Source organism: Porites lutea, chromosome 9, assembly GCF_958299795.1.
Source record: "Porites lutea chromosome 9, jaPorLute2.1, whole genome shotgun sequence".
Taxonomy (NCBI): Eukaryota; Metazoa; Cnidaria; class Anthozoa; order Scleractinia; family Poritidae; genus Porites; species Porites lutea.
The window spans coordinates 31,151,649-31,171,573 of NC_133209.1; the positions used below are offsets into that span (position 1 = coordinate 31,151,649).

Below are 19,925 nucleotides of genomic sequence, written 5' to 3' on the forward strand. Positions count from 1 at the left end.
GAAACATGTAACAATCTAATCTGAGAAAATTTCAGTTTAAAGAGAGCGGGTTTCCCCTGGCCATCGCAGAGTAATTTCTTAAGAGCATTGCGTTGCAAGAAAAAGGCAAATAACCTGGACAGTGCAAATATTTTCAAGCTCAAAGACAGCTCTGATGGAGGACTACAGTTACCTGTTTAAAATTATACTGATTGGCGATGCAAACGTCGGAAAAACATGCCTGGTAAAAAGATTTACGAAAGGATTCTTTACCCCAACCCAAGGGCCGACGATCGGTGTGGATTTCACAATCAGAACAGTGGAAGTAGACGGCGAAAAAGTTAAGGTATAAACTGGGTTGCCATCCGGAAGATTTACACTGCAAACCATTCACCTTGCTTGCGCTTGCACTCAGCTGGAAGATGCTATTTTCGGCTTGCGGATTAAAAAATGGCGCATGATTTTTTTCCATCTTCAAATTTTTCTTTTTTGTGATATTATTTTTATAACTGCTTAGTATTTTTGGCATTTTAAAAGAAATCTTTGCTGTTGAAAATTATTTTTTTTTACTTGGCTAGCTTCCGTGATTTTTTAAAGTTTGTTTTGTAATTTACGACGCCACAATATTATGAATTGCATACCAAAACCAGCGATTATTAACTTTAAATGTATAACTCTCCAAACCTGCTGGTTAAAACGTAAGCAATAGCTACTGATTTTATCATTCTATTTTTTGGTGAATTATAGTCAACGTGTGATGGGGTAGTTTTACAGGCAGATTTTAAAATCCGGAATTGTACTTTTCACGTCATCTTAAAACCGTGAGATCATTTCTTAACTTATTTGATACCCGTTTTCTGGCTAGTATCCATAAAAACGTCAATATATTCTTCTGATTCTAGTCTGCCAATATTTTAAATTGAAATGCTTGGAGCAAAACCATAATTAGGCTGAGCACAAGAGCAGACGTTCCTCTTGATTTCGTGCAGTGCGTGAGTTCGTTTTCGCTCTATCTCAGTTGGGGCTATCTGAAAACTGCCGTTCTGTAATTGTTAAATTATGTTCGTTTATTATTTTTCCATATGTCTACTTTTCAAAGGTTTCTGTGTTATGTTTAATTTCAATTTCATTATTTATAATTACTTTTTCCCAATGGGGAAAGAGTCATTTACTGAATTCAAATAATTAGAAACTAAGCATTGAGTATAAATCCAATTTATTTTATGTACTTTTTGTAAAAGTAATTTATCTTTTTATCACGTTAAAACAATAAAAATAAATTTGTGGATTGTTTGGGGTTACTTTAAAGGAAATTTAAATATTACAAGTCATTACTGAAAATATACAAAAATAATAACCATAAAAGATAAGAAGCACGCAAAAGCCAAAACTTTATTCAAAAGCCAAGAGTATGAAACAGTCACAAGTTTTGTGTTATTCCAGGTTTTATACTACATTATAATAATTTTATACACAAGTTTTGTGTTATTCCAGGTTTTATACTACATTATAATAATTTTATACATCATGTACTAAGGGTTTTTTTTTTCTGTAGCTGCAAGTGTGGGATACAGCCGGCCAAGAACGTTTCCGTTCAGTTACACACAGTTATTATCATAATGCTGACGGTGTTATAATCACTTACGACATTACCAGCAGGAAGTCATTTGAAAACTTAAATCAATGGCTTGAGGATGTTCACCGATTCACCAGCAAAAAAGTGCTCATGTACATTGTTGGAAACAAATGTGACCTTGTTCATCAGAGACAAGTTGATTTTAGGAGTGCTGAAACAGTTGCCGAGAAAGAACATTGTGTTGCTATGGAAACATCTGCAAAAGAAGCAGACAATGTAGAGAACTTGTTTATGGGTCTTGCAACACAGCTTAAGAGAAGAATTAAAGGTGAAGAGGGAACTGAAACAACAGATTCTTCAGCTGCTGGTGAAAGCAGTTCTTCAGGATCAGTCACTCTTGGAGGACATACAGTTTGTGCACGAGGACCTCTGTCTTGTTGTAGAGTATAGAGATTAATTCAGTAAGAAATATCTCCATTCAGACATGACCATACAGGTTTTCTTTTGTTGAAATAATTACCAAATTATTAGTTTTAGTTTTGCCTAACCAAATTTTACCCCAAATTATAGTGCCCAAAAAAATCACAAAAGATGGAAATTGGCAAATTTCTTTTTGTAAAGTCCTAATTATGATAGGAAAAATTAAAGAGTATGCAAAAGCAGGGGTATGTGTGGCTACCTGTAAGTTGTTATTATACACATGCAGATGTGGAATGTTGAAGATAAGAAAAAAATGAATGGTTATGCAAAAACATTTTGTTCACTAAGATTAAAAAGTAATAGATCAGTCACACTTTTTAATCAACACCTGTTAACTTCATCTAGGGGAATATTAAAGTGGTGAGTATGTATGAGAATTACTAAAAATATAATGAGCTTTAGTATTATGGTTAGCTGATCAAGGCCATGAAAGTTTTCAAGAGATAAGTAATAATAATGAAATATATAAATAATAATTACTTATTTATCCTAAATAGTTTGCTATTTATATATGAATTTTATATATCTCATCTCATTTGTAGCAGCGGAAATACCCCAATACTATAAAAATTACCAGTCAGAATAATTTATTAATAAAATAAAATAATAGTCGCAGGATGTATGTTGTGCAATTTCTCTGAATAACGTTAACATCTGGTTAATCCTCACTGCTCGAGTATTCTTTGAATAACAGGCCTGGGGTAGAGGCAGGGTTGACTGCTATAAATGGACTATAAAATGCTCTGAGAGTTACATGTATTATTTTCAAGCATGGTAGTCTGGGAGAGGGTACAGATAAATAGAGGATTTTTTTGGTCTAGGGATTTAGAGTCTCATTTATGGGATATTGTTTGTCATAGTAATAATTTTTTATTATGGTTGGAAGAAACAAGCTAATTGCAGTGGCAAAGAAAGTGGTGTCCGATAGCCTGGGGCTAGTGAATTCTGTTTATAACTTGCCCAATTGGCAAGTGAGTTTTTGGGAGAATTCAAATTACAGAAGAGCTGCAATCAATCCTGCTCATCACTTTTTTCCCCAGGCTAGTTGAAATGACTTTCAGGCTAGTACATGCTAGGTACAGCTTGCCCGAGTGGCACCCTGTAATTCTGGTTAATAACTAGTCTGGGATTGGGTAGGGATGTGGAATCACATGTTCTTTTGTTGGTGTCGACAGATGTATCAACTGATATCAGTTGCTTTTTTGGTCAGTGGTGGTAGAGTGTCGGACAATTCTTGGCTGAGTCTTGCTGAGTCAGCCACTACAGTCTTTCGGTCAGTCAACCTTAGATCATTACTTTGCCTATCAATTACTGACAGTTCACCAATATATCACCAACACTTGGTCGACATAACGGCCGATACCCGGCCCCGGTCGACTATCGTTTGACATTTTGGTCTGTAATATTGACCAATTCTCGACAGACTCTTAACTAGCCTGAGTATCAGGCGTTTCTGGGGAAAAGGGGAAAGATGGAAGCGAAAAAGCTCTCCCCTATCCCCTTAGGAGGGCCTGATACTCAGGCTAACTCTTAACTGACACTCAATCAATATAGCGACCAATATGTTGACTGACAGACAACCAAGATGTCTGCCAATACATGAAAATAGTCTGTGATTTAGTGACTGATCTATGGAATCAGCTGCAGCTGATGTATAACAAGCAATAGTGTCCACCACGAGTTAGTTAGAAAGGCGAGGGGACGTAGTTGTACAAGCGATGCCGATTGTCGACCAATACACCAACGATACCTTACCATTATACTTGACTGATGGTTCACCGATACAGTGCCAACACTGACTACCAAATATGCTATTGTGACAGGCTGTTGTTTGATCTGTCAGATGAACATTTGACCGATACTTAACTAACCAATATTATAAAACACTGCATGAACAATAAATCAACTGACTCCTAACTGACTCTTGACTGACACTCGACCAATATGTTGTCTGGTAACGGGGTGCCAGCTGCAACAGTTCCATCCCCGCCCCCCCCTCCCGCCACCATTCCCGTGTCACACAACTAAAAATTCATAAGTACCTCCCTTGATCACAGCTCTTAACTTTTTCTGTGCAAAGAACTAAGGGATCTTATACTTCCACGTCAGTGTACATACACAGCTAAGTCATGGCAAGCATAAAATAGAGTTTATATGGGAAATATTAAAAAACGTACACCAAATACATGAAGACATGAACTCACCCCACAAACTCTCGTATTGCGCTTGCGCTACCTGAGGGTACATTTAGCTTGAACAAACCCGAGTTCTTCGAACTCGGGACCTTTTGTACAAACCGGAAAGTCGCGAGACGCTGTTTCGCTCGAGAACATACAACACAACAGTCGGTGAACATACTTATCAGAGATATTTATATTTGGGTTGGATTCCACAGTAGTGTCTTTTCTCGCTTATTCCCGTTTTCAGGCTCAAAGAACGACAAATACACATCTGCAGGCTAATCCACTTCAGGCTGATCTGATACCGCGCCAACTAGACTGGGCCCAACTGAGACGTGATTGGCTAGTAATAAAACGAGCGCCATTTTGGATTCTCAGTCTGCTGGAATGCGACGCTCATTATTTTGTACTGGTTTTCTTGAATGTTTTTTCGAAAAGGTGTTGTGAGGGGTTGTATCATTGATGACAACACGAACTGTGTTAGTTTTAGCCACAGTTGTGTCAATAAGGGACAAGTTTTTCTATCCTTGTTGTGCGCGATGCCACAAGAAAGTCTATTTTCGAGATGCTGAAGCGACTATGTGAGTACGTCTGTTTGATTGTTTCCAAATGCAGCAGCATTACACTGGGAGTCTCAATGTAAAGTTTCTTTGTTGCTGCTGGTTATTTGTAGGGCTACAGGCTCTGCAATCTTATCAGTTTGGCAAGTAACCTCAATAAGATTTAGAACATAAGTTATTTTGTACAAAAATTAATGTAAGCTTAAGCTTTATAGTCGTTTTTGTCATGTGACAAAAACGACTATTTAACTCATGCCGCTTTTGTCTTTGTCTTTTTTAACACTATAGTTGATTTTTTTAGTTATTGGCTTTCTGTTAATTATAGCTAAGCAGGTGCATGCCTTGAGGGATATGGGAAGGTATAATAATCTATAAAGTAGTTGAAAATGGGGGGTAAATTTCTCTACGATTGCTCAAAGGTGGAGATCAGTATTTTTATTTTTGTTTTTTTATCTCCATGGAGAGCTTTGATTTAAACTCACTAATTTAAATTCTCAAACACAACACTCAAACACTGGAAAAACAAATTAAAAATGTCCACAAGAGATATTTTTAAACTGTGTTTTCATAGAATGGATGATACCCTGTGAGCAGGGGCTACATTTTCGCTGAGTGAGCTGTCGTGCGAAAAGTAGCCTCTGCCGACAACCGTTTAATTCCCTATTGTGCATGCACGAAATTCGTCACGAGATTCGCAAGCAAAATTAATCGTCAGGTCTGTCATCAAATGGCACAAGTTTTACGGGAATAAAAAATTGGGGCAACAATGATTTGCTACGCAAGACTCACGCAATGCTCTAAACCAGTCAAGAACAGGCAAAAACCCTGTTTTTTTAATTTATTTGTCCAGATTTCTGGACAGATTTGAACGGTTGTTGGCAGAGGCTACTTTTTGCACCCCAGCCCACACAGCGAAAATGTAGCCTCTGCTCGCAGGGTAAAGAATAGGGCAGTTATGGCAGCCATTTCGAAAACCCTTTTGAACTCAATATCATGGAACAGCATTTCTTAAATGTGTAAAATTCTTATGCCCATTAAACGGTTCACACAACACTGAGAAAAGGTCTGGAACAGATTCCACCTCAGTATTTCTGATAAACTGATAGTGGAATGGTGGTGTGTGAGAGGAGTCAGAAGCAGGGGGTCCACTGTTTGTGTAAGATATAGCTATTTTGGAGTTTACATTTTAGAAGGGGATACATGAACTGTGTACAAAAAAGTCCTTGCTTGGTTTGCTACTTTCTTTGCGCTTGCCTTATTATCAGTCCTTTTTTCAAGTAAGGAGCCTGGTCCCAGGCTGTGCTTGTTAATGGTGGGCAGCTGGAAATTTTAACCCTGTTTTTAAACCTTGTATTTATTCAATAAAGCACCCAAGCTTGAATTAGTGCCCATCTTGAATAAGCGCCCGTCCTGTAGTGAGGAAAGTTAATAAGTGCCCATCCTCGAATATAGGCCCACCCCCACCCACCACCTTTCCCCCCCCCCCCCCAAAAAAACTGAAGTGGACAGAAAGAGCTTTGGTTGTTATTTTTTTACTGCCCTTTCTGCTTCTCATGGACTGACCCGTATGAAGATGTTATGCAGTAAAACATCTATAAGGCAACACCATAGAGTTTGCCTATGGCTTTACTGACAATTAGATAAGAATTCACCAGGTACTACTAAGAGAATTTTTTACAAGAAACTCTCAATAAACGGTGATAATTCTGCTCTGGCACACATTTTGTCATTATGTTTTGTTGGAAAATCAACTTTCTACTTGCTGAAAATAATGAAAAAATTATTTAATAAGCACCCAGCCTGGAACAAGGCCTCAAATAAGCACCCACTCTCAAGGCCCAAAAATTTAATTAGCTCCCAGGGCACCTATAAATCGAATATTGTATTTAACAAATGTCTGGTGTGATATTTTTATACATGTATATAGCTTGTACTGTGAAGAATGCCAAGAAGAATACAGTGCAGAAAAAGTTGAATATCGTTACAGGATCAGTGTGTTGGCATCAGACAGGACACAGTTGGCACAGATTACAGTGTTTGGCAGCTGTCTGGATAAGTGTTTTGGATTATCTGCCACAAGCTTTGCTAGGTTTGATTCTTTAATTCATTTAATATAATATCAATGACACTTAAACAAAGCAGGGTACTAGATGAAGGGAGTAAAGTTTCCTAGGAGCTAAGCTATTAACAATTTCAAGCAAGCATTCCTCTATGGATGAGCAGTGGATTTTAGGCTACTTACCTCTTCTCAGTATTCAGTAAGATTGAAAAAAAAAATCAGACATTTGAATGGAAAAAAATTTCTATGTACACATTTATACCACTAAAGAAAACTGAGCTAGCAGAAATTTCATAGCTATGTCATGTGCCTCACTTTTGAATTCACTTAATTGAAGTGTGGCAAGTAAGGCATGGAAATGCATATAAACTGAAATAAAGAATTTTAATTTTAAATCACAGTAAATAATGTCAGTGAGAATCCAGGGATGAAGTGTGGTCATGTTTTTTCAGATTTTCAAAATGACCATTGAAAAATCAGCCATTCAAGTAACTATTATTATTAATGTCAAATTTACTATTTACATGTTTTGAAAACAACATTAACATGCCATTAACTAAACAATACAAGAATAAATGTCAAATTCACAGTGTCATAGGCACATCAGGTGTTAGGCACTGGAGTTCACCAGGTCAACCACAGTGAAGTCCTGGGCGGTCAGCAAGATTCAATCTATTCATTAAAATCAGGCTAGTCTGACTATTAACAGCCCTTCAGGTGAAAACTAGAAAGAAACGTGATTTTTCCAGAGGAAATGAAAACTAGAATAATGTGCTCCGTGCAAGAAAAAAGAAGGAAAAACAAACTCCAAAATTTATGAGTGTGACTTACGTCTGATCTTGACTCCAGGGGTTAAAAGAACTCCAAATCTCCTGCAGTTGTAATTACTCTGAAAGTTCTCTGCTAGCTCCTTACTGTGTGATAGACTCCTCACAACTAAGTAAATATGTTTTAGCAAAAAACTATTGTAAAGTGTGCTTCTGACATAAAGGAAATAACAATAAAAAGCAAAAAATATGTTGATCATGCAATAAAATAAAACAATCCCACAATTAAAAAAAAACAAGCAGTCCTTGGATGTAACTAAAAGTCATTGTTTAAACAGTTAATGTGACCATAAACCATCTCTTATTTCAATGAGTTATAAGTATGAACCAAGAAGAAATTACTATCTTAGTTGACAGGCAAATATCCTGTTCAACTTAATACTGAGAAGTCAATTGGCAGCGATGTTAAAAATCAGCACAATGTCAATAAAAATAATGAGGATTAACAGCAAATACTGAGGAAAAAATTAATTTCCGACCAAATGGTGTGAAAATGTCCAGATACTATAGGCTCTCTTTATTGGAAAAGGCCCCTCCACAAGTTCATGAAGGGGCTATAAAGGAAGGGGTCCATGGCAGGGATGTAGCTGTGGGAAAGCTGAACACGCTGTTTTAGTAGTCACTCGAGCAGGCATTTTTGACTCAGCTGCTTCTTAAATTACCCCATGTCTTCAATTTCCAGAGCAATCTGAGCTGGTGGTAGGCTTTTTTTTAGCCAGTGAAATTAGCAAGTTATTAGACAGTAGCCAGCTCTAAGCATTCCTGCCATGGGGCCCTCATTGATCCTGCATGAGAGAATATCAAAAATTGTTAACTTTGATACTTTTTCTGTACTAGTATTCCACCCTCATATATTTGTCCGGTAGAAACATTATTAAAACTTTGAGTGGGAAATGAGAATAGTTACTTGGATTTGTGTGATAAGCTTTACAATAATATTGTTTAATTAAAATGCATTCTTTTTTTCTTTTTTTTTCAGGTTTGTGAATGATCTGCAATTTCATCCACTTCCCATTCCAGGGAATCATCTTGTTGTCCAAGCAGTAGAGCAGTGTTTTGTGGGATCTTTACTCCACTTTGGCTTCAGAGTCTGTTCGTCTACAAGAACAGCATCACAAATTGCTCACAACTCTCCTTTTCATCTCAATAACATTGTTCCAAAAATTGGTGGCTCAGAGAACAAAACATGTCTCTCTGGGGGATTACCCAGTCTTCTAGCCTGTCAAATATTCCCCTGCTACTCTGCTGATCATCAAGCTCCCACAGTGCTGCAGATATTAAATGAAAATTTGCTGGAAGTATGTTCAAGACAAAGAAACACTCCTCAGTCATTTCTTCTGAGGAGGCCTCAGAGTCAGTACTTAGCACTTGTTGATTGCTCTCAGACTGAAGAGAGCTGCAAAGCAAGTTTTGGTAAAAGTAACACATCTCTTCAAGAAAATGGTCGTGCATCTCCCATTTACTGTACTCCACAAGAGTTCTGTGCTATGATCACTCCTCTTGTCCTAAGTGGAATCTCACAGCCTTTCTCTGGCAGCAATTCCACAACAAGTAGGTCACCAGGATCAAGGAAGTTGGATCATTACTTTCTAGGTCTTAAAGGTTAGTTCTTGGAACTAATGTTTTGCCTCAGAAATTAAAAATTAGTATAAACTTTGCAGTCTGAACAAATGTATTATTATTAAAGTCAATAACTGCAGAAAAAATGGAGTTCTCTCCAATATGAAGCATTTGTGCATTTACATTGCAAATAGCAGTGTTCTCCCTAGGATTTTGGGAAGGCCAGGGGGTATTCTGACTGTGATTTTTAACGGTGTTTGAACGAATCCTCCTATAGCCTGAAAGTAAAAATTTATCGACTTGGGAACTTGGTTTAAGTTGTGAAAAAAGAACTCAATTTGCTTTCACAAGCTTTTCGTCTCTGTTCCGCCCATCTTGGGTTGACTGGGAGTGAGGGAATTTCCTTTAGTACTCCATGTTCGAACTCCTTAAAGGCCGGTCAGTCATCAAAATGAATGCATCATAGGTTAAACATATTCATCCAATGATAAGCCACTTTCAGTTTATAACAAATATTTTGCAAGAAAATACACATTAAAGACACCAGACAATGGTTCATTCCCTCCATTGACCCAACGAGTGATTTTGTCTTTAAAATACTTAGCTCGAAATGTCAACCTAAGCTTCCATTCGGTTAAATCTTTGGTTTTCAAGCAAGGAGGCAACAATTTTCCAGTGAATTAAGCCAGGTGGTCCGCCTAGCCATAAGTACCTAGGCAGAACACTCAATAGATTGTCAGAATCACCCTTAACACTTTAATATACAGCTTTCTGAATGTCTCCAGCTGCTATTTACATGTTACTACATGCATAACCCTTCCGCGTTCTCTTTTTTGGTGGTACATATTTCAGGATGAATATTTTGTTTGGTTTTCCAGTCTGGTGCTACAATATTACTTTTTAGTATGTGAATTTTTTTGGTCTTACAGTCTGTAACTAAAATACGTCCACCGGGTGTTGTAGTTATTCCTATGGCGTCTTGTAGCTTGTAAACAGTTTTTCCAGTGAAGCAACCCTCCACGGTAAACTGAACAGGGCCATTGCCAGCATTGCATACAAGAAGATTATGGTGATCGCGACATTTTTGGACACACAGTGCCCATGGACCATTCAACTGTCCATCACCCTCGCCTTGTCCTCCTATCTTGTACAAAAACTTTCCAGTATTATCAAAGACTTTCAAGCAGTCACTACCCCAGTCCGAAATAATGAACTTGTTCTCATGGTAAATACATGCAGTGGGATTGTTTAGTATTTCTGGTCCACTGTCTCCAAATTTAAACAAAGGCTCACCATCCTGTGATAAAACTTGTATTCTGTTGTTATAAAAATCAGCGACTATAACACGGCCTTCTTCATCCACACAAACACTGACAGGGTTCTCAAACTCACCGTCTCCTGTCCCTTTCTTCCCAAAGCTTTTTACATACTTCCCTGTTTGAACATTAAATTGCTGAATGCGATGATTTAATTGATCCGCAACAAGAATGTTATCATCATTTAAATATGTGACGTCAGTTGGACGGTTGAGCTGTCCATCACTGTTTCCATGGCAACCCACTTTTCTTGCACAGTTTCCTTTCATATCAGTTATCAAGATAAAATGTTTTTCATGATCAACAACAGCGATTTTTCCTTTGCTGTTTACGGCAATTCCATTTGGCTTTTCAAGAGTTTCTCCTTTTATTTCTACCTCTCCCACAACTTGAATTAGTCGTTGTTTTACTTGCACATTATAAGGGCTTTCTGCAAAGTCCTTGCCATTTACCTTTATTATGATGTTGAAAATGCCTGGAACTTTAGGTGTAAACTTCACGCTGTAATCTCCACCCTGATTTTCACAACTTGTCAAACTTCCTCTTTTTTCAGCGGGTTCCACAAGCACTTTCACTTCATACACTTCTTCTCCAATTATTTGTGGGTGGAATTCAAATTCGGATTCAACACCAGCTTGGAAATCTTTTGTTAGTCCCACTACTGGTTCACTTGTTGCTATGTAACCAAGGGTTAGATTCTTTTCTTCTTTTGTTTGATAAAACTTCAGGAATAAATTGACCGGAATTTCCGGGATCGGCGTGTTTTCAAGATGTTCAAACCGTTTTTCTAGGTAATTCTTGCTTTGCATTTCATCTGAGCTGGAGCTTCTTTGAATCAGATTTTTAGCAAACTCGATTGCTTGGTTAATTTGCTTCAGCAAGGATTGCACTTGCGTCTTTGCAGAGTTTAAATTATCCGCCCTTGACACGCGTTGTTCTCGAGGGTGGCAATGATTTGCCGTTCGTTTTCTTGAATCCTGGCGATCATTTTTGCAGCTGCTTGGGAAACTTTTAAGTTTAGTGTTAGTCATAATAGTTTCCAGTTCAAGTGCTGTTTGTTCATATTCACGAATCGCATCGCTGAAAACCTTTGTTCTTGCTTCAAATACCTCGGTTCTTGTCAGGATGTTGGCTTTCTCGCCGTCCGCTGCTTTTTCCAATGGTTCGACGTCATGTATCTTGTGATCCGTAGCAATGCATATTTGGCAAACACAGATTTGGCATTTAAGGCAGAAAAACCTCGTTATTTCTCGCTCGTGATACTGCTGGGAGCAAAATGACTGCCTCTTCATCAGGGCTTCGTAGTCTTCAGCTTGGACCTCTTTGACTAGCGTCACCTTGTGTCCTTCTGTGAGGTTTGTAAACAGTTGATGTGCGTTTACACAGTCACTACACATGAATTTAGCGCATTCGAAGCAGTAACTTATCTCTGCGCTCTTTTTGTTGCAAACGCCACAACTGATATTATTTCCTTTTCCGCTTTGTCGTATGGCGAGAACACTGAGTAGACTATTATGATGAAAACTGGTCGGTAATTTGTCAAAACGGTTTGCTTCTGGAAGATCAACTTCAGCTTGACACTCGGGGCAACGAAACTTTTCATTCCTTTGGCTGATCAATGCGTGTTTCTTCAAACACTCACAGCAGAATGTGTGGAGGCAGGTTATTGTCTTGGGATCGGTGAAAGTATCCAGACAGATTGAACAAGTAACGTGTTCTTTGAGATTTTTTAGCAGAGACTCCATCGTTGAAGCGTCGTTCACAGGGAGCGGAACACACCCTATTATTGGTCAGTCAGATTCCGGAAAACTTGGACCATATACAGTACTACTAGAATTACGAAAACAAGTTTACATTGCACTGCAAGAAGCCAACCAGATTTGAATCGTTCTACCCTCTGACCTTAGAATAATAAGGGAAGTTCTTACAAGTATCAAATGACGTCTGTAAATTTCGCGACTTTGAGGTGCTATTTCTTCGTTAGTTTTCTGAGTTTTCAACAACTCTCTTTTAAACTTGGCAGTTTTACTAATTGTAAGGCGCTCTTTCCAGTAGTGTCGACGGATTTTCCCGCTAACTTGTCCATGTTAATAGTTGAAAAAAACCATGTAAGGATCTATTTATTAACAGACTTATAAACCTTGGTTAAGCAAATATGCAATTGTCCTCCGCTCTTACAGTCAGTGATAATGACTGACACAGGGGTGTCTGTTATTCTCACTTGCAAACGAGTAGCGCCAATTAAGTTTTATTTAAAACATCTGCTAGCCTAAACTGTAAATGCAGTGTTAACGGTATTTGATCAAAGTAGTCGTTTTTATAAGCTTCCCTCCATTCTGCTGTTACCCATGAAACTCTAGACTGGGTTAAGAAACACATTGCAGAGTTAAACACAGTCGACTCTCGCCTTGCGGACACCTCGCTATTACGGACACCCCACTAATGCGGAAAAGAGTCAGCCCCCTCCCGCCAAAACGCATAAAGAAATGACTGAAACAAACTCCCGCTACTACGGACTCTCGCTATTACGGAAATGCGGACTCTTTCCTGCCCCCAAGCGCGACATTTCACTTGCTTCTTCTCTCTCTATAGCGGACACTTGAGTACTTCGTCAAAAATCCTGACTCGCATAACATAAAGGATAAAGCGACGTTTAACAATAAAGGAAAAATGACACAATGTACTATCGACTGCTTCTTTGAAAACGAGTAAACAAATGACTTCTGTACAGTATTTTAGGGAGAAAAGACATTGCCATTAGAGCTTACAAACATTTTGCGCTATTTCAACACTCTACTGTAAAAGTCGTTAGACAGGTTTCTGTTATGAGTGTACTGTGCAGCATTTTTGCGATAAAAGAGCCGCTAAGAACAATAAAAAACATTATATTTGACAGCAAGTTAACATTTTAGCCATTCACGTTACTGGAGGAGTTTCCGTTTGGTTTTTTAAGCCCTTTCTTATGTATCCCTTGTCAGCTTGCCACTCCCAATTTGATTTTTACTCAGATTCGGTTTCTAATCAAACTCAACCTTTATTAGAGTCACTTGGGCGTCGATAAAATTCCCGTGTTCTGATATTGATTTATCTAGTTTGATTGCAGCATAATTTGGTCAAAGGTGTTTTTCTTTTTTTTCAATTTTAGATCAAAGTGATCAAGTTTCATCTCAGGAAGACGACATCAGAAGCGATAACTCAAATTCGCCTCGCTTTACACAGCTAACTTCTCAAACAACGGGACTGAATTCCGGGAAACTTGACATCTGCAAAGAAGAGCAAGCCTCTTGTGAATGGACAGAGTACGATGACTTCCCTTCTTCAGAGGATCTTAGTGCATTTTTAGCTGATTTGGAACTGGATGCTATAAATAAAACGAAAGAACAATCTCAGCCAATCACAAATTCAACCAGACCTAAACCATGCATGACGTCAGAAGAGAAGACGCCCAGTGAGATAGTTACGTCACAGACTGTTAGTTTCAGTGATGTCGTTTATGGATTTGTTCAAGAAGATTACACAGAATTTACTGATTTTCCTTCTTCTGAAGATCTAGACGCTTTCTTGGCTGATATGGAGCTCGATTGTGGAAATATACTGCAGAAAACACCGTCGGCGCCTGCTGATGCTATGAGGTCCGCTGACCCGTTTGAACTTCAACAAAAGGTAGAGGTGTCTAGAACATTGCCCTGTAGCGAGCACGATATTAAATACATCGCGAAAAGAAACAACACTGAACGCTCCAAAAAGATGTTGGATTTAACTGATGGTGATGGCGTGTGCGCGCAAGAGGATTCTGTAAGACTTCAAAATTCAAACTCAAAAAATAAGGTACTTTTAAAGTTTGACCTATCACGTTCTGAGTTGCTCAGAAACTGCGAACACCTTTTCACAGAACCCTCTGAAAAGTCTATTCCTGAAAAACATGTAATAAGAAGTAAGCAAAAGAGACATTCCTCTGTTAATTTACAAAGCAGTTTTATGAAGAATGATAAGCCTACTCAGTGTGGAGACGAATTAATAAAGAAAGAGAAAGTGTTTTGCGGCCTAGAATCAGCCGAAGAGTCACGTGAAGAGGAAGTAGTTTGTACGAGATCCCTGCAGCACCAAGTGCTAAACACATGGTCATATGATCAAAAGATCAAAACGGAGATCCGACAAGCTGCTTCTAATCAAGGAAACAAGTATTCGTCAGGAGATGACATGTTGATTGATAGCTTTGAGATGATGCACACTTCTCCTGATTTGTTTTCGCAATCTCTGTCCCGTGCAAAAGTAATTCGTTCTGACACATCAAGACTCTTGAAAGGTGAATCCCATTCTTGGTATTCAAAACACTTTAGCGGAACGCTTGACCTATTTTCTTCCCCAAATTGGTCTCCCAGCAGGCAGGAAATGAACTCGGTATCATTGTTTTCCTGTTCTAATCATTCACTTTTCTCATCCTGGTCGTCGCCGCTTCTCTTGGTTGAGCAGCCAGCGTCGTCTTCAGATTCAATTAGAAACGAACCTGATGCGTCTTCAGTCATAAACCAGAGCGAATCTGAAAACAGGTTTGTCCAGAATGATGAACAGGCTATTAGTTTTCATTCAACACCCTGCTACGCAAACCGCACTTCTAAACGTTTACACAGAATGTGCACACCGGCCGGAGTTTCACCGTTGTTATCCGACTCTCGAGGACCTAGTCCATACAATGAGCTAGAAATCAGTGCATTAGGAACACCAGTTCTTTTCTCTCAAATGTCAACCAGCAGTTTGTAAGCTATATTATTAATTTCATTCAATTATTTGGCGAACATAAAATGAAAACCAGAAGTTAGTTCGGTAAATATGGTGGTAAATAATTATAATTAAACGAAGTAAAAAGAACAAATCTTGTAATAAATCAAGAATTCACTTTCAGGGGCTTCGAATTTTAACAGGTGGGAGTTTGGGTCCTTTCTGAAAATTTGAAAAAGGGTTTGGCCTTCGCGTTCACTTGAGTCGTTTTTATTATTTCTTTCCCTTGCACAGGTTAGGTGTAAAAGTTGTTAATGACCGTTTAATCTGATGACTTTACAAGAGGTACAATAACCTGCGATCAAGCTCTCCTTTCGGGGAAGTCACGCGAGAGCCGCACGCTAAAGGAGACGCGAGTGTGAGGGGTGGAGAAAGAAAGGAGAGTTCTTCCTTTTCTCCACCCCTCGTCGCTCGCGCGTTCTCTGGCGGCTCGCTTCGCCTACCACTAAAATGGAGAGCTTCCCCGAAGGTTAGCGGTACAAGGGATGTGGATCCACACGGGCGGCTCTGATGTGAACGGGTTAAAGGGGCAACACGTCCGGAGGATTATTCCGTATCAATCATAAACAGCTAAAATAAAAATATTTCTTTCTGATCCATTGATATGAAAAAAAATATATTAAGATCACCAGTAAGCAAAGGTGAAGCAAGTAAAACTCCTTATTATTGTGTGTTTCCGTTGGAACTGGTTAGCTCAAATGACCACCACAAACCGCATAATATCAAGCCAAGCTTTAATAATTATTCGATTTCTGTGGCGGGTCGTTATAACAGTCTCACTTTACAGGTTAGCAGATTCTTTAAACATTCTTCAGGTAAGCGGATTTATAAACAGACTATAAACTTCTTTCTCTCTTCGATCACTAAAAAACTGGTTTGAAATACAATAACCTAATGCTTTTAGAATCAATGTCAATCAACGTTCTTAAACTTTAACTAAATCAATGCTCATAGTCACGCAATCGTTACGGTTTTTGACGAAACATTGTGTATTATATGAGCCACATAGTCTTGTGATTATTGTGTATGTGATTTGCTCGCAGGCTACTGTAATTTTTCCCAATCTTTGTTAACGGCAACGTAATTTCTGCTCAAACTTAGGAGGTATTAACTTTTGAAACCCCATCAAGCCATCTGACTTTGTCACACAATTCTGTCCTTATAAAGCATTTTTGTTACTTCAGTGCTGGTAATATATTGTCGGAATTGCCTTAAGTCAATTCCTTGTTGAAAGCATTCAGCTGCTATTTACTTATTCCTTTTACCATACCGAGTTATGAAGTATATATGAAATAATTCATTTTTGAACTGCGGTTGTAGATGAAAGTGAAGAGTGATCATCGCAGTAAATTTTCCAATTTTCCAACAGCAGTTCAAAAATGAATTATTTTATATATACTTCACATCATTTCACTCCTCACGGGAGATATGAACTCAATAAATTGACCTCGCTCCCAGTGTGGCTTCATAGCTCAGTTGGTAGAGCAACGCACCAGTAACGCGGAGGTCACGGGTTCGAATCCCGTTGAAGCCCTATTTTTTTTTTTTTTTTCAGTCTTCTTCTTTCCTATTGCTTAAATTGGAAAATTTACTGCGATGATCATTCTTCACTTTCATACCGAGTTATCGTTTTACTTTTTTGGGGCTTATTTCAGGATGTTTATTTGTTTGATTATCCAGTCTGTTGCTTTTTAATTATTTTAGAATGCGAATTTTTTTGGCCCGGAAGTCTGTAACTAAAATAAGTTTATCCGGTGTTGTAGTTATTCTTATAGGGGCTTGTAACTTAACAACAGTTTTTCCAGTGAAACAGCCCTCTACTGTAAACTGATCAACACGGCCATTGACTCTATTACAAACAAGAAGATTATGGTGATTGCCACATTTCTGAAGACACAGTCCATAAGGCCCTCTAAACTGTCCATCAGCCTCGCCTTTTTCTCCGATCTTGTACAAAAACTTTCCAGTATTATCAAACACTTTCAAGCAATAATTACCCGAGTCAGAAACAATAAACTTGTTCTCATGGTAAATACACGAACTGGGTGTGCTTAGTTTTTCTGGTCCACTGTCTCCAATTTGAAACAAAGGTTCACCATCCTCTGATAAAACTTGTATTCTGTTGTTCTTACGATCAGCAACTAAAACACGGCCTTCTTTATCCAAACAAACACTGGCAGGGTTATGAAACTCCCCATCTTTTGTCCCTTTCTTTCCAAAGCTTTTTACAGAGTTCCCTGTTTGAACATTAAATTGTTGAATGCGATGATTTAATTCATCCACCACAAGAATGTTATCATCATTTAAATATGTGACGCCAGCTGGACTATTGAGCTGTCCAGCTTTGTTTCCATAACAACCCACTTTTCTTACACAGTTTCCTTCTTTGTCAGTTATCAGGATACAGTGTTTATCATAGTCACTAACAGCGATTTGTCCTTTGCTGTTCACGGCAATTCCATTTGGCTTTTCAAGAGTTTCTCCTTTTATTTCTACCTCTCCCACAACTTGAATTAGTCGTTGTTTTACTTGCACATTATAAGGGCTTTCTGCAAAGTCCTTGCCATTTACCTTTATTATGATGTTGAAAATGCCTGGAACTTTAGGTGTAAACTTCACGGTGTAATCACCATCATGATTTTCGCAAGTTGTCAAACTTCCTATTTTTTCAGCGGGTTCCACAAGCACTTTTACTTCAAAGAATTCTCCTCCAAGTATTTGTGGGTGAACTTCAAACTCTGATTCAACACCAGCTTGGAAATCCTTTGTCAGTCCTACTACTGGTTCACTTGTTGCTATGTAACCAAGGGTTAGATTCTTTTCTTTCTTTATTTGATAAAACTTCAGGAATAAATTGACCGGAATTTCTGGGATCGGCGTGTTTTCAAGATGATTAAATCGTTGTTCTAGATAATTCTTGCTTTGCATTACATCTGAGCTGGAGCTTCTTTGAATCAGATTTTCAGCAAACTCGATTGCTTGGTTGATTTGCTTCAGCAAGGATTGTACTTGTGCCTTTGCAGAGTCTAACTCATCTGCCCTTGACGCGCGGATGTTCTCGAGGGCGGTAATAATTCGCCGCTCGTCTTCTCGAATCTTGGCGATCATTTGTTCGACAGCTTTGGAAACTTCCCGTTTAGCGTTAGTGAGATTTGTCTCCAGTTCAAGTACTGTTTGTTCATATTCACGAATGGTATCGCCCAAAACCTTTGTTTTTGTTTTCAATACCTCGGTTCTTGTCAGGATGTTGGCTTTCTCGCCGTCGGCTGCTTTCTCTAATGGTTCCACGTCATGTGCCTTATGATCCGTAGCAATGCATATTTGGCAAACACAGATTTGGCATTTAAGGCAGAAAAGCCTCGTTACTTCTCGCTCGTGATACTGCTGCGAACAAAATGACTGCCTCCTCATTAGTGCTTTGTAGTCTTGAGGCTGGAACTGTTTGACTGGCGTCACCTTGTGTCCTTCTGTAAAATGACTAAACAGTTGATGTGCGTTTACACAGTCATTGCACATGAATTTAGCGCATTCGAAGCAGTAACTTATCTCTGCGCTCATTTTCTTGCAAACGCCACAACTGATATCATTTCCTTTTCCGCTTTGTCGTATGGCGAGAACACTGAGCAGACTATTATGATGAAAACTGGTCGGTAATTTGTCAAAACGGTTTGCCTCTGGAAGATTAACTTCAGCTTGACACTCGGGGCAGCGAAACTTTCCATTCCGTTGGCTGATCAGCGCATGTTTTTTCAAACACTCAGAGCAGAATGTATGCAGGCAGGTTATTGTCTTGGGATCGGTGAAAGTATCCAGACAGATTGAACAAGTAACATGTTCTTTGAGATTCTTTAACAAAGACTCCATCGTTCGAGTTTCCTTTTACAGCGACAGAACACACCCTATTCTTGTTCAGCGTGATTCCGGGAAACTTGGACCATATAAAGCACTCCTAGTATTACAAAATCAATTTACATTTCATCGCAGACAGCTACTCAGCCAATCAAATTTAAATCTTTCCACCCTCCGACCTTAGTCTAAAATCGGAAGTTTTAAAGAAGCTTTAAATGTCGTTAAGTGTGACTTATGTGGAATTATTTCGACAAAAACAAAGACTTGTGTACACTGACGGGTACATTTGTATAATACTATTAGAGAGGAAATATTCTTTCACTTTGGATTCATAATACAGGTGGTTCTGTTTAAGTCCAAAAGTCCATTTTGTAACTGAGCTTGAACCTTTAAAGAATTCGGATTAGTATTATCTCATTCCTTGTGTGTTACAATAAACACATTTTGAAAACACTATATTTCAGGGAGCCAACCAAACTTACCCTCTGATTTTGGAGCAGAGGTTGACACAATTTCCAATCATTCTTTTGATTTTTTGTTTTCTGAATGAAAGGTAGTGTGAGGATAACGGCAAGGTTTGGTATCAAATGGAAAACTCTTGGATTTTGGATCCGCATCGTTTAACTGAATAATTGTTTATTTTGGGGGGGGGGCAGTCTGACAGGGTCACAAATTCTTCATCAGTACTAATTAACTTTTGAGTTCAAAGTTAATCGCTACCTGTATCAGTTGTGAACTGACGATGTAATTTAATACATTG

At 38.5% G+C, this 19,925-nt stretch overlaps 3 protein-coding genes and 1 non-coding gene across 5 annotated transcripts; 3 read left to right on the forward strand and 1 right to left on the reverse strand.

Moving 5' to 3' along the window:
• Positions 1 to 2,653, forward strand: LOC140947737 (ras-related protein Rab-30-like). The gene is made up of 2 exons (XM_073396915.1): positions 1 to 325; positions 1,535 to 2,653. The coding sequence occupies exons 1-2, from the start codon at positions 155 to 157 to the stop codon at positions 2,003 to 2,005; spliced, it is 642 nt and encodes a 213-aa protein (XP_073253016.1). The 5' UTR covers positions 1 to 154; the 3' UTR covers positions 2,006 to 2,653.
• A 1,966-nt stretch (positions 2,654 to 4,619) lies between these two features.
• On the forward strand, positions 4,620 to 10,015 carry LOC140947770 (uncharacterized). 2 transcript variants are annotated; one of them, XM_073396958.1, is made up of 3 exons: positions 4,620 to 4,796; positions 6,703 to 6,864; positions 8,641 to 10,015. In XM_073396958.1, the coding sequence occupies exons 1-3, from the start codon at positions 4,678 to 4,680 to the stop codon at positions 9,266 to 9,268; spliced, it is 909 nt and encodes a 302-aa protein (XP_073253059.1). In that variant the 5' UTR covers positions 4,620 to 4,677; the 3' UTR covers positions 9,269 to 10,015. The 2 variants fall into 2 exon arrangements, with proteins under 2 accessions (XP_073253059.1, XP_073253060.1); XM_073396959.1 differs by having other exon boundaries at positions 4,644 to 4,800.
• An 8-nt stretch (positions 10,016 to 10,023) lies between these two features.
• Positions 10,024 to 19,223, reverse strand: LOC140949176 (uncharacterized). The gene is made up of 2 exons (XM_073398405.1): positions 17,017 to 19,223; positions 10,024 to 12,317 (listed from the first exon to the last, which is right to left on the reverse strand). Exons 1-2 carry the CDS (start codon positions 19,178 to 19,180, stop codon positions 10,024 to 10,026), a joined length of 4,458 nt encoding a protein of 1,485 aa, XP_073254506.1. The 5' UTR covers positions 19,181 to 19,223.
• On the forward strand, positions 16,778 to 16,850 carry Trnat-agu (transfer RNA threonine (anticodon AGU)). Its single transcript has one exon. It is a non-coding gene; the product is annotated as a tRNA-Thr (tRNA).
• Positions 19,224 to 19,925: the final 702 nt, after the last annotated feature.